We start from the raw sequence: 13756 nt of genomic DNA, 5'->3' as shown, positions 1-13756 counted from the left end.
TTCTACCTCTTGGTCATGAGTTCATAATGAGTCCAGTTAGTAACATGTGAACCACCATCAGTGGAGTGAATCTGGTTTCAAGGAGAAACACGTTCCTCATTAATACTTCCTGCACCACACTTGAAGATTACAAACACTCTTATTGGCAGGCTGGCTCAGCCAAGGATTGAAGTGGAGTGACCCGGAGTCTGACCTATCCTTTCAGCCCATGTGGTGCTGAGCAGGCGATGGCATAGCAACAAGGGATCACAGCTCCTGAACCATCAATGAAGCAGTCGAATGAAGCAGTTTTTGTCCCTTATGGTCCTATCCTCACAAGTATCCCAAACACTTGAAGATGTTGGAGAGAGAGAGAGAGAGAGAGAGAGAGAGAGAGAGAGAGAGAGAAACTGAGCCTAGGAGAGAAGGGAGGTCTGGGGAAGGCGGAGAAATAAGTTAATGCAAAGAATATAAGGAGACAAAAATTGTTTTTAATATGTTTGTTTTCTTTTTTGTATTTTGCTGTTTTGCGTTTGAGTGTTGTAGTGCCTTTTTCTTTTCTGTTCCTTTGTTGTGATGTTGTTTGTTTGTTGTTGTTCTATGTTTATTGTAAAACCTAATAAAATATTATTATAAAAAAAAAAAGAAACTGAGCCTAGGGCTTGCCGATCGGAAGGTCGGCAGTTTGAATCCCCAAAACAGGGTGAGTTCCCGTTGCTCGGTCCCAGCTCCTGCCCACCTAGCAGTCCAAAAGCACGTCAAAGTGCAAGTAGATAAATAGGTACCACTCTGGCGGGAAGGTAAATGGCGTTTCCATGCACTGCTCTGGTTTCGCCAGAAGCGACTTAGTCATGCTGGCCACATGATCCAGAAAAACTGTCTGCAGACAAACGGCAGCTCCCTCGGCCAGTAAAGTGAGATGAGCACCGCAACCCCAGAGTTGTCCGTGACTGGACTTAACTGTCAGGGGTCCTTTACCATTAAGTAAAATAAATCCCTGCACACAGAAATATAGTACATCAGAGAAAAGGCTGTGTGTGTGTGTGTGTGTGTGAGAGAGAGAGAGAGAGAGAGAGAGAGAGAGAGAGAGATTACGTAGTTACATGCAAAGAGCATTCAAACAGGCACCCCCCCCAAAAAAATCTTCCAGCTGAAATAGAACTTTCTAGAAAAAAGCATTATTACCACTTTACCACTTGGCATGTATATCTAATCTGGCTCTTACATGCATGTTTTTAAAATTCATTTTTTGGGAGGGGGCAGGTGAGACCCTCTATTCATGCAGGCATCAACATTCATCTGCATGGTTGTCTGGGTAATCTTAACTCTTAATAAATAAAGCTGCCACTTCAGTGATGATGCAACTCCCTGTTTTGTACTCCATCTAACCTTTCCAGCCCTACTCAGTATAATTAAAAGTATGTGAACAATTGACATGGGTACGGTTAGCAGTGATTAAAACATGAGACAGATTCTTCCCCTCTCCCAAGAAAACTAGTCCGAAACCAGAAGAGGTATTTCCCTTTGCTCCCCGCTGACTCTCAGGACATGCCCACACATTTTAGGTGCTGAGCTTAACCTATTAATTCCAAGAATACTGGAATTAATGTACTTCCAAGAGCACATGATGAGAGTTATTCAGCTGCACTGAGCTGAAGAAGGCAATCAGAACACATGACAGGAGCAAATCATATGCCTCGGGAGATGTGAGCATCTTAATAAGCATGTTGGCGCAGAACTTTCTGAATGACACCCAAACTTCTCACTTAACAATTATTAGCACCCTTGCCATATCTGCTGCCCCAAACATCACAAATTAAGATCTCTCACTTTTAAACACTTGCAGACATTTTTTTAAAACAATTTTTATTGGTTTTTAAACAAATACAATAACCATTAAACACTTACCCAGCAGTATAGCTAATCGTGTATGTTATCCATTGTCTCTAGACCTACATTTACACATTCAACATTCAAACATATTACTTCATGTAACCTCTCCACTGAGAATATTGAGCAATTGGTACTGCATAAGAAGGTCTTGATTTTGGTCATTAACATAGCTAAAGAAAGGGGTCCACGTTTCTCTATACATTATGCCTTCAATTGCCCTCCTGTGTCTAGTGCAGGCTTCCTCAACCTCGGCACTCCAGATGTTTTGAGACTACAATTCCCATCATCCCTGACCATTGGTCCTGCTAGCTAGGGATCATGGGAGTTGGGTGTCAAAAACATCTGGAGGGCCAGAGGAAGCCTGGTTGAGTGAGACTCTCAGACATTGCTGTATCCCAGATATTATTTCCCCCTATGTTCAGGGGTATTTCAGCCTGGTTCTTCCATTGCTGAGCTATCACTAATTGTGCTGCGGTCAGTAAGAAGCCTACTAGTTCACTGTGGCACAGGGGGGAGCCTAAATCTATTTCCAAAGATAGTAGGGCTAAGGCAGGATTTGGAGAAAGGGGTTGCCCTGTAATTGCGGATATAATGGAATACTCTCTTCCAAAAGTTTTTAACATAAGGGCATTCCCACCAAACATGAATAAATGAACCAAGCTTTCCACAGCCCTTCCAATAGGGAAGGGGAGGGATTACATTTTGCCTCCCTTGAGGGAGGCCTCTTGTTAGCGAGCGCAGATGGTTTTGAACGGGGAGTGGTCCAGATACCCATTACCTTTCAGTTGGGTGGCCTAAATCTAATTCCTACACAACTGAAGGCTTCTAGCACCCCCACCTGCACTTCCTGATATACAGATTGCTGTATATTTGGGAAGCGGCACCTTTCAGGGCATATGCTGGCCTGCTGCATAAGGATTCAAACAAAGGATGTGTCTGTAGGCCCTCTGCCCTGTACTCCAAACGAAGTGCAAAAGAATGAGTCTGCGCTACCTGAAACCAGGTAGTATGAGTGTTTTTTAATTTGCCTTGCAGTTCCTCTTGGGAAATTGCTTTCCCTCCAGGAAGCAGGTAACGGATTGTGTAAATGCCTACGTCTTCCCAATCCTTGAACAGCTGATATTTATTTGTGTATCTAAAAGCTGGATGATCCAGGAATGGGACCACTGGTGAAGGGCCACTGTTTTGTTCCATGTTCTCCACACCATCAGTACTGATCTAGTAAATGGTTTGCCTATTTTCCTTATTTCCTTCAAGGACAAAGGTAAGAAGGGGCAGCCTCTCATTGAAGGTGTCAAAGGGACATTGTCAAGTTGGACCCAAGGGTCCTGTGTTCTTCTGCTCAGCAATGGGATCAACGATTTGATTTGAAAAGCAGCACAGTTTAACATTAAGTTAGGCATTCCCATCCCATGTCTGTAAAGAGTTTTGTTTCTTATCCTAGATTTTTTGCCTCCTGACACATATGCATTGAGTTTGTTTTGCCATCTCTTTAGCTGAAGAAGAGGGATGGGAATAGGCAAAACTTGAAATATATATATAAGAAATGAGGTAACACTGGCTCCAGGTTTATGCTGGGTTTTGAAAATTTAGAAATGAAATTGCTTACCTTCATCGCCATCATCTCCAAATGGGTAGAAAAGAGCTACTGCTAGGTTGATGAAAACGGCCAGATTGAAAGATATACTTCCCCAGAGGGAAATGTGCCGGGAGAACCAGAATAGAGCTGGATTATCTGGGGAGGGAAGAGCAACATTCTGACAAGGAGGCAGCAGAATTATGATCATCAAAAAATAACAGTTTCTAGAAGTGATGTGATGTAAAATCTCCTGCAATGAAGCAGTAAACAACTAAAACATCTGTGGGCACCAGGGGGTTTGAAATGAAACAAATTTAGGCTCTGTTCTCACAATTAAAATAGGCCCTGGGCAGCCAGTCAAGGTCATTAGACAAGAGGCAGCAGAGGCAGCTGCTGTGTGGTGCTGGCTTCCCACGTAGATTTGTTGTTTTATTTACCTGTGATATCACATGTGAGTAAAACTACACATTATGGAAGAGAGGGGTGAGTATGAACCATGGAGGCCAAGTCACTCAGAGACCAAGAAAGGGGGAAAGGTATCCAGGAGGGCCTAGCCTAGGCTTCAAGCCCATTACCATGAGGGAAACAACTGAGGCTAAATTGTAGATTTATACTTGTAACCTGCTTCAATGCTACTTTGGCAATTAAGCAGTATGTACATAGATAAATCAATACTAGATGATTCATCAGCAGTGGCCGTGTGGTGGGCTGGAGCCCCCCTTGACTCTGACAATGTTGCAGCTTCACCTAGATAAGGTGGGAGAGAGGAAGGGTGGGGACAAGGTCAAGGTTGGTAAGGCAGTCATGTTGGATGGGCTCTGCTGGTGCATCCTGCTCCATGGCTCTCTCCTACCACACCAGCCACTACTGATATGTATGCAAATTTATTTCACGGCAACTACATATCTATATCCTGTAAAATCTAATGAGATTTGCTGTAGCCAATCAGACACAGTGTTGAAACTGAAGGGAACCTGTACAAGAAACTCTAGCATTCCCTATGCACAGGGAGGAAGAATCAATAGGATACGGCAGGCACAGATTTAATTTCTATACAGTGCTCACCTTCTGGTTCTTTCAGAATACAGTGGTACCTTGGGTTATAAACACTTCAGGTTACAGACTCCGCTAACCCGGAAGTAATACCTCGGGTTAAGAACTTTAGCTCAGGATGAGAACAGAAATCATGCAGCAGCAGCGTGACAGCAGCGGGAGGCCCCATTAGCTAAAGTGGTACCTTTAGCGGAGGTTAAGAACAGTTTCAGGTTAAGAACAGACCTCCAGAACAAATTAAGTTCATAACCAGAGGTGCCACTGTACATCTCCCTTCCTCCAGGGAAAGAAATATGCTCATGGAAATCAATTGTGAAAGGTAGGATTTCAGCACACCTGCAACTGGACAGCAGTATGTCCTTCCCAAAACAAAAGGTAGCAGCAAAGACAGCGGCCCCTCTTCTTCCTAACTCATGTGTTATTTTGTGCTTTAGTTTTTAAATATGTAAAACAGCAATGCACCTGCCTGCAGCTCAGGCTTCTGCATATACAATCGAGTTAATATTTGGCATAAAGAAACAACCCTTGAGCACCAAGGCCATTTTTTTGCAGCATACCTGCTAAATAACAATAGTCATCAGAATCAAAACTAGAGAACTAGAAGGCCTTAGGAGCTTCATATATTTAAATTCATCAACTGAAAATTCTCTAAACACTGCTGGACATTGGGACAGAGCTTCCATCATGAGAGCAACTTGAGCGTTGAGGGTTATGGGTTAGACTTAAGGGTTGAGGCATGTACACATGGACATCCCTTTGCCTGTTCTTATATACCCTCCAACATTTCTCCAATGAAAATAGGGACATTCCACTCCATAATGATAATTTTACTATTTATACCCCACCCATCTGACTGGGTTGCCCCAGCCATTCTTGGCAGCTTCATATATATATATATATATATATATATATATATATATATATCCCTTCAGATGGTTCAGGGGTGGGATAACTCCTTACCCTCCAACATTTCTCCAATGAAAATAGGAACATCCTAAGGAAAAGTTCCGGGATCAAATAAAAAACTGGGATGGCTTCTCTAAATCAGGGATGTCCGTGGAGGATCTGGTCTTCTGCACCAAGAACCAGACCCAGTAATGATGATACAGTATCCATGTAAAACTGGTATGATACCTGGGCATAATGTATTAATTTATTAATTAAAGTCACTGTTGAAAGGTTTGGTCAGGGTACATACTGGAAGCTGAATATAAATCTGATGACCACACATGCAAGGTCTTAAACTCATCTTTACTATGTGGCCAATTACTGAGCCAGCACAGAGAATCTATCCACACTGTCTGAGAAATTATGCTGACCATTTTGGATTTGCTTTTTCAAAGAACTTGGTCACCACTGGCTCATTTCCATCTAGCTGTGAGTCCTGCAAGTCCTAGTGGAATCTACACACATATTAAAAAATGCTGTGAAAATGCTTTAACGTTCTGAAAACACATTGAATTTTGCATAGCTCGGTTGCCATCTAGTGTCCAATTTGTATATTGCGCTTTACAACACATTTAAAACGTTTTACTTGCAGCTGTGTAGCTGAGTCCCTGGTCTGTGCTTCTCTGTCTGGCTCATATTGTTTGTTTTGCCTATTAGTATTAGTATGACTATTTGTTTAAAATGTGTTCTGTTTTGTAATGGTTAATGAATTATCTTGAAAAAATTTTTTATTCCTTTTGTTGTGAGCTGCTTTCAGCATGGTTTTACCATGAAGAAATGATATACAAAAAACTCAAATTGATGATGATGATTCTTAGAATCATAGAATCATAGAGTTGTAAGAGACCACAAGGGCCATCGAGTCCAACCCCCTGCCAAGCAGGAAACACCATCAGAGCACTCCTGACATATGGTTGTCAAGCCTCTGCTTAAAGACCTCCAAAGAAGGAGACTCCACCACACTCCTTGGCAGCAAATTCCACTGTCGAACAGCTCTTACTGTCAGGAAGTTCTTCCTAATGTTTAGGTGGAATCTTCTTTCTTGTAGTTTGCATCCATTGCTCCGTGTCCGCTTCTCTGGAGCAGCAGAAAACAACCTTTCTCCCTCCTCTATGTGACATCCTTTTATATATTTGAACATGGCTATCATATCCCCCCTTAACCTCCTCTTCTCCAGGCTAAACATGCCCAGCTCCCTTAGCCGTTCCTCATAAGGCATCGTTTCCAGGCCTTTGACCATTTTGGTTGCTCTCCTCTGGACACGTTCCAGTTTGTCAGTGTCCTTCTTGAACTGTGGTGCCCAGAACTGGACACAGTACTCCAGGTGAGGTCTGACCAGAGCAGAATACAGTGGCACTATAACTTCCCTTGATCTAGATGCTACACTCCTATTGATGCAGCCCAGAATTGCATTGGCTTTTTTAGCTGCCGCGTCACACTGTTGGCTCATGTCAACCAAGACTCCTAGATCCTTTTCACATGCACTGCTCTCAAGCCAGGTGTCACCCATCTTGTATTTGTGCCTCTCATTTTTTTTGCCCAAGTGCAATACTTTACATTTCTCCCTGTTAAAATTCATCTTGTTTGTTTTGGCCCAGTTCTCTAATCTGTCAAGGTCGTTTTGAAGTGTGATCCTGTCCTCTGGGGTGTTAGCCACCCCTCCCAGTTTGGTGTCATCTGCAAATTTGATCAGGATGCCCTTGAGTCCATCATCCAAGTCGTTGATAAAGATGTTGAATAAGACCGGGCCCAAGACAGAACCCTGTGGCACCCCACTAGTCACTCTTCTCCAGGATGAAGAGGAACCATTGATGAGCACCCTTTGGGTCCGGTCAGTCAGCCAGTTACAAATCCACTGAGTGGTAGCATAGTCAAGACCGCATTTTACCAGCTTCTTTACAAGAATATCATGGGGCACCTTGTCAAATGCCTTGCTGAAATCAAGGTAGGCTACATCCACTGCGTTCCCTTCATCTACCAGGCTTGTAATTCTGTCAAAAAACGAGATCAGGTTAGTCTGACATGACTTATTTTTCAGAAATCCATGCTGACTATTGGTGATCACAGCATTCCTTTCTAGGTGCTCACAGATTGTTTGCTTGATGATCTGCTCCAGAATCTTCCCTGGTATTGATGTCAGACTGACTGGGCGGTAATTATTTGGGTCCTCTCTTTTCCCCTTTTTGAAAATAGGGACAACATTTGCCCTCCTCCAGTCTGCTGGGACTTCGCCTGTTCTCCAGGAATTCTCAAAGATGATTGCCAGTGGTTCTGAGATCACATCTGCCAGTTCTTTTAATACTCTTGGATGCAGTTCATCTGGCCCTGGAGACTTGAATACATCTAAACTAGCCAAGTATTCTTGTACTATCTCCTTAGTTATTCTGGGCTGTGTTTTCTCTACTGAATCATTTGCTCCAAATTCTTCAGATCGGGCATTGTTTTCTTTATCGGAGAAGACGGAGGCAAAGAAGGCATTGAGGAGTTCAGCCCTTTCTGTGTCCCCTGTTTGCATTTCACCATCTTCTCCTCTGAGTGACCCCACTGTTTCTTTGTTCTTCCTTTTGCTACGAACATACCCATAAAAGCCTTTTTTGTTGCTTTTAACCTCTCTAGCAAGCCTGAGTTCATTCTGTGCTTTAGCTTTTCTGACTTTGTGTCTACACGTGCTGGCTATTTGTTTGAATTCCTCTTTGGTGGTTTCCCCCCTTTTCCATTTTTTGTACACATCCTTTTTTAATCTTAACTCAGTTAAAAGTTCTTTAGATAGCCACCCTGGCTTCTTTAGGCACCTTCCCTGTTTCCGTCTCATTGGTATTGCCTGAAGTTGTGCTTTTACTATCTCCCTCTTAACAAACTCCCAGCCATCATGAACTCCCTTTCCTTTTAGTATTACTGTCCATGGGATCTCACCCAGCACTTCCCTAAGTTTTATGAAGTCGGCTTTCTTAAAGTCAAGAAATTGAGTCCTAGTATGCTTGGCTGCTCCTTTCCGTTGTATAGTAAACTTCAGAAGAGCATGATCACTTGCGCCTAATGATCCTTCCACTTCTACCCCATTAACCAGGTCATCAACATTGGTTAGGACCAGATCTAAAATGGCTGTTCCTCTTGTTGCTTCTCCCACTTTCTGGACAATGAAGTTGTCTGCAAGGCCAGTGAGGAATCTGTTTGACCTTATGCTCTTGGCTGAGTTTGACATCCAACAAATATCCGGGTAATTGAAGTCCCCCATTACTACTATCTCCCTTCCTTTTGCATACTTGGCCATCTGTTCCAGGAAGGCATCATCTATGTCCTCCGTTTGGCTTGGGGATCTATAGTAAACTCCCACAATGAGGTCACTGTTATTCTTCTCTCCCTTAATTTTGACCCAAATGCTCTCACTTTGGCTTTGAGGTTCTAAATCTTGGATCTCTTCACAGGTATACACATCCCTGACATATAACGCCACTCCTCCTCCTTTCTTGTCTGGTCTGTTTCTCTGAAATAGATTGTATCCCTCCATTTTTACATTCCAATCATGGGACTTATCCCACCAGGTTTCAGTGATGCCTATTATGTCATATTTAGTTTGCTGTACCAAGAGCTCAAGCTCATCTTGTTTATTTCCCATGCTTTGTGCATTAGTGTACAGACATTGAAGTCCATTAGTCATTCCCCCGTGTCTCTTATTTAAGGATTTTTTCCTCCCACCACTAGGTCTGCTTGCTGTTTGCTCCATTTGGTCTATGACATTTGGATGATCATCTTCATCAATTGATAGACTCCTACCTTCAGGAGCACTGTCTCCCTCCCCCACATTAGTCAGTTTAAAGCCCTCCTGATGAGGTTTCTGAGTTTTTTGGCAAAAACATTCCTCCCAACCGTTGTGAGGTGCAGCCCATCGCTTGCCAGAAGTCCATCTTCAAGAAACTGTAGTCCGTGATCTAAGAATCCAAACCGTTCCTGTTTACACCATTTGCGAAGCCAGCTGTTTACTTCCACTATTTTCCCCTCTCTCCCTGGGCCACGTCGTTCAACTGGGAGGACAGATGAGATGACGATTTGTGCATTTAATTGCTTCAATTTCCTGCCCAGAGCCTCGTAGTCTCTTTTGATCTTCTGGAGGCTATTGCTTGCAGTGTCATTGGTTCCCACATGAACCAAGAGGAAGGGGTATTTGTCAGTGGGTTTTATGATTCCTGGCAGTCGTTCAGTTACATCTTGGATCTTAGCCCCGGGGAGACAGCACACTTCCCGAGACATCTTGTCAGGCCCACAGATCACTGCTTCTGTTCCCCTCAGTAGGGAATCCCCTATCACCACTACACGCCTCCTCTTAGGTTTGGTCGGGGTTCTTCCGTGAGCGGTCCGTTCCAAGATCGCCTGCACATTCTCTGAGGACTGACTTTGCTGTTCATCTTCATATACCTGATCGACTGTAATGAGGGAGAGATCCTCAAATGGAGTCTGCTCTTCGTCTTCCATGCTAGGGGAGAGGACCTGAAAGCGATTGTGTATTTCTAAACAATCAGAGCGAACCCTGGGCCTCCTACTTCTTTGAGTCACGTTTCTCCACATATCGGGCTCCTGTGTTGGTGAACTAGCCTCCTTCCCAGGGGAGTCTCCTGTCTCCTCCTTGGTGGAGACGGTGTGCTCTGCTGCTTCCAAGAAGAGCTCCAGCTCACTAATTCTTTGGAGTGTAGCTACACGTTCCTCCAGTTGCTGGACTTTGTCTTTTAGGAGGGCAATCAACATGCAATTGCTGCATGTAAAGCTGCCTGCAACCTTTGGCAAGATGGCAAGCATTGAGCAAGAACTGCAGGTGACTGCAGCTGTTCCCTCCCCCTCCATCATAAGAACGTGTCGTTGGGGGTGGCTACAGCGGCCCTGCATCATAAAAAGTGTGAAGACAGGACTAATAACTCCCCCCAAAAAAACCTAGGTCTCCCCCAACAAACGTTTGAGACTAGCTCCCTAAATCTAAAAGATGGATCAAACTGCGCGCGCCCCTAGGCGCGCACCGCTGGCCTGCAAGGTCTGATAAGCTCCTCCCACAGCTAATCACCTGCCTCAACAGGAACCCTGCCCCCTCTGACCTTTGTACAGGGAGAGCAGCTAATTAGCCACAAAGAATCACACACACAAGAAAACCCTTTTGCCTCCTTCTTCAGCCGCTGGCCTGCAAGGTCTGATAAGCTCCTCCCACAGCTAATCACCTGCCTCAACAGAAACCCTGCCCCCTCTGACCTTTGTACAGGGAGAGCAGCTAATTAGCCACAAAGAATCACACACACAAGAAAACCCTTTTGGCTCCTTCTTCAGCCGCTGGCCTGCAAGGTCTGATAAGCTCCTCCCACAGCTAATCACCTGCCTCAACAGAAACCCTGCCCCCTCTGACCTAGAATCATAGAATCATAGAATCATAGAGTTGGAAGAGACCACAAGGGCCATCGAGTCCAACCCCCTGCCAAGCAGGAAACACCATCAGAGCACTCCTGACATATGGTTGTCAAGCCTCTGCTTAAAGACCTCCAAAGGCCTTAAAGACCTTTGTACAGGGAGAGCAGCTAATTAGCCACAAAGAATCACACACACAAGAAAACCCTTTTGCCTCCTTCTTCAGCCGCTGGCCTGCAAGGTCTTATCATGCTCCTGGGGATGGCATAAAATAATAAAGCTTTTCTAAAGTGCTTCACATACATTATTAACTCAGTATTCTTTATAACATGCTTGTAAAGTAAGTTAGCATTATTATCCTCTAATTATAGATGCAAGTTACTGGCTTGCCTCAGTTCATTGCTAAGGTGATAATTGAATCAGCGTCTTCTCATAACTACTGAGCACAGCAATTTCAGACAGACAGACACACACACACACACGGGAAATTAGAAATCCTGTCATGATTTGGATGCTATTCATTAATATTCCATACAAACTATCCCACATAGACAGGTATTGATACTAATTGTCACTGTTCTTTAAGGAGAGAGATGTGCTTGTTGTTTTCAGGTAGAAACTTCTGAAACAGAATCTGCAATTAGAGTCAGTACAGATCAGCTTTTCAGATTTCACTTGTGACTAAGCACAAGTCGTTGTTGACTTCGGGATCTAAAATGCTTTGGAGCCATGTCACATGAGTGTCTCTCTTTTTTTCTACACAGTATCACATGGACACACAGAAATTCTGATCAGAATGCTGACATACACTGCTTGATCTCAGAGAGTGGGACAAACTTTGGTTTACATCTTCTGTGAACTAGGCCAATAGCATGTAACAAACTCACAAATTATTGTACTTACTCCTGATTTTCTTTTGCCACTTCATTTCATTATACAGATCCTCTGTCTGTTGGAAAAAGTCATTTACTTTGCTTCCTTGTTCATCTCTCTCAGTAGTATTGAACACACGGTACTTGGATTCATGCGTGAGGAATTCACAGATATTTGGCACAGGGAAGACTATTTGTTCCATGGTCCTATCATGACGGACAATCTGCAAATATATGTTTCTCACTCAGATGCATACAAGGTTTGAATATCATATATAAACTGATTCTTGCTTCTATGGGCTGAGGAAAGGGACAAATAAGATGATAGATACAGCTAAATTCTATCCATCTTCCAGACAATGTAATTTGCACAGTTATAGTTTGTCTACAAGCAGGAAAGAGGTAAATATTAATTTCAAGGGTAGCAAAGTGATTGTTCTTTAACAGATGCTCTGCAAGCTTCACTTTGGGAGATTTTCAACTTCAGTCTTTGTCCTCCAAAATCCTAAGCATCCCTTGAAAGGTAGACAGAAATGTTTTGAAAATGATGCATCCCCAAAGCACAGCAAAGCTTATTTTTAATTGCAGAAAACAGTAAAATGCTAAGCATTACACAATGATTAAAATGATTTATTTTTAAAGAAAGTAACATGAGCTGGAAGTGCTGGTGAACACATGGGTCTTACATGCTCCCAGATGTGGGAGGGAGGCTTTGCCTCATGCCCTCCATGCACACACAAAAAAAATCTACCTGTATGTGATCAGTGTCCCCATTAAAAAAGGGATGAGAAATTTTTGTGAGTGGTACCTACTCACATACAAAGGTGGTCTCTGCAACTCACACATTGTGCTACACTGACCTGGGTCGCATGCAACACTAAGCCAATATTGAGAATTAATGGTGAGAATTCACTTACCAAGAATGAGCAAATATCCAGGCACAGATTTTTGAAGAGGTGCAAGGCGGCACAACCAGGCACCCCAATGACAGGTTCCCTTATCAAGACCAGAGCCATGAGGAGGCAAGACAAGACAATCCCAGGCTGGGCATTCAGGGCTAGGGCAGTGCTGCCACCTGCACATGCCCCACCCCTTGGCCAGCTGAGAGGGAGGGCGCCATTGCTGCCACCCACCAAGGAGAGGAGAGGCTCTGGCAGCTGCCTCCTTTTTCATGAACATGGTGCCACAGCCTTCAGGTCTGCCCTCCTTGCTGGACAGCTTCAAGCCTATTTCTCCTTCCCTTCACTTTGCTAAACTCTGTGCACACTGCCTAGTCTCCTCCATCTTCTGTCAGACCCCTGTGGCTTGGCCAGTGGAGAGGGCTTGGGTTGCCATGGCCATGCTTCGTGCCATGCCCCTGGGCACCGTCAACCTGCACCATGGCGCTGCCATGAACGCCTCACTTGTTCTCTTATAATGGCAATGGCACCCACTTGAGAGGTGAGTTCTAGCTGAAGAAAAGCCCTGCTAATCACTAATTTAAAAATTTAAAAAGAGAATAACTTGTTAACGTCTCTTAATCCTTTCAAAATCCACCTAGGCTAGTGGCCACCACCAAACCTTGTGCTGGTAATTTCTAGATTGTGTGCTGTGTGAAGAAATACAGTATTTATCTGTGTATAAGTTAAGGTTATTTTATTTTTAAAATATGCTAAAAATTGGGGGTCATCTTATACATGGATAGTGTATAAGCACCGGTGGCATATCTCTTCTTTCTTGTATATAAAAATGCAAGAAGGTCCTTTACACTCGCCAGAAGCTCAGCTCTGCCCTCACTGGTCCTGGAAGGAGCTCAGTGACTTTGCGCCTGTTCACTGGGGGAGATAGGAAGCCCAGAGCACTTGTTCTTTAGATATTCCTTTTATGAAGAGGCATGTAGTAAGACCATTGATCCCCTACTGGTGAGGCTCGCTGACCTCCCAGAAAAGCAAAAATTCGACCTTTTCCTGTTAGGCAAAAATCAGAAAATGACTAGCATGGTCGCCAGATTCTGTGTATAGGTCTGCAGGCACAGACCATCTCCCAACTCAAACTAGTTTGTTAAGAAAAT

The 13756-nt window shown here is 43.8% G+C and overlaps 2 protein-coding genes across 9 annotated transcripts in view; one reads left to right on the top strand and one right to left on the bottom strand.

The window, feature by feature from the left end:
- NUDT5 (nudix hydrolase 5) overlaps positions 1-13756 on the top strand; it is a 1423229-nt gene that overhangs the window by 705034 nt on the left and 704439 nt on the right. The gene's annotated exons all lie outside the window — the stretch shown is intronic.
- The window catches only part of ITPR2 (inositol 1,4,5-trisphosphate receptor type 2), a 320952-nt gene that overhangs the window by 26306 nt on the left and 280890 nt on the right, over positions 1-13756 (bottom strand). For all 8 annotated transcript variants that reach the window (XM_083399206.1, XM_083399209.1, XM_083399210.1 and 5 more), the window contains 2 exons: positions 11738-11930; positions 3482-3607 (listed from right to left, as the gene is read on the bottom strand). In XM_083399206.1, coding sequence (XP_083255332.1) covers positions 3482-3607; positions 11738-11930 — 319 coding nt within the window. The remainder of the gene's footprint in view (positions 1-3481; positions 3608-11737; positions 11931-13756) is intronic.

Source organism: Podarcis tiliguerta, assembly GCF_965153285.1.
Source record: "Podarcis tiliguerta genome assembly, chromosome: 10".
Classification (NCBI taxonomy): Eukaryota; Metazoa; Chordata; class Lepidosauria; order Squamata; family Lacertidae; genus Podarcis; species Podarcis tiliguerta.
The sequence above is the reverse complement of the archived record's forward strand: the minus strand, read 5'-3'. Positions and strand labels throughout refer to the sequence as shown.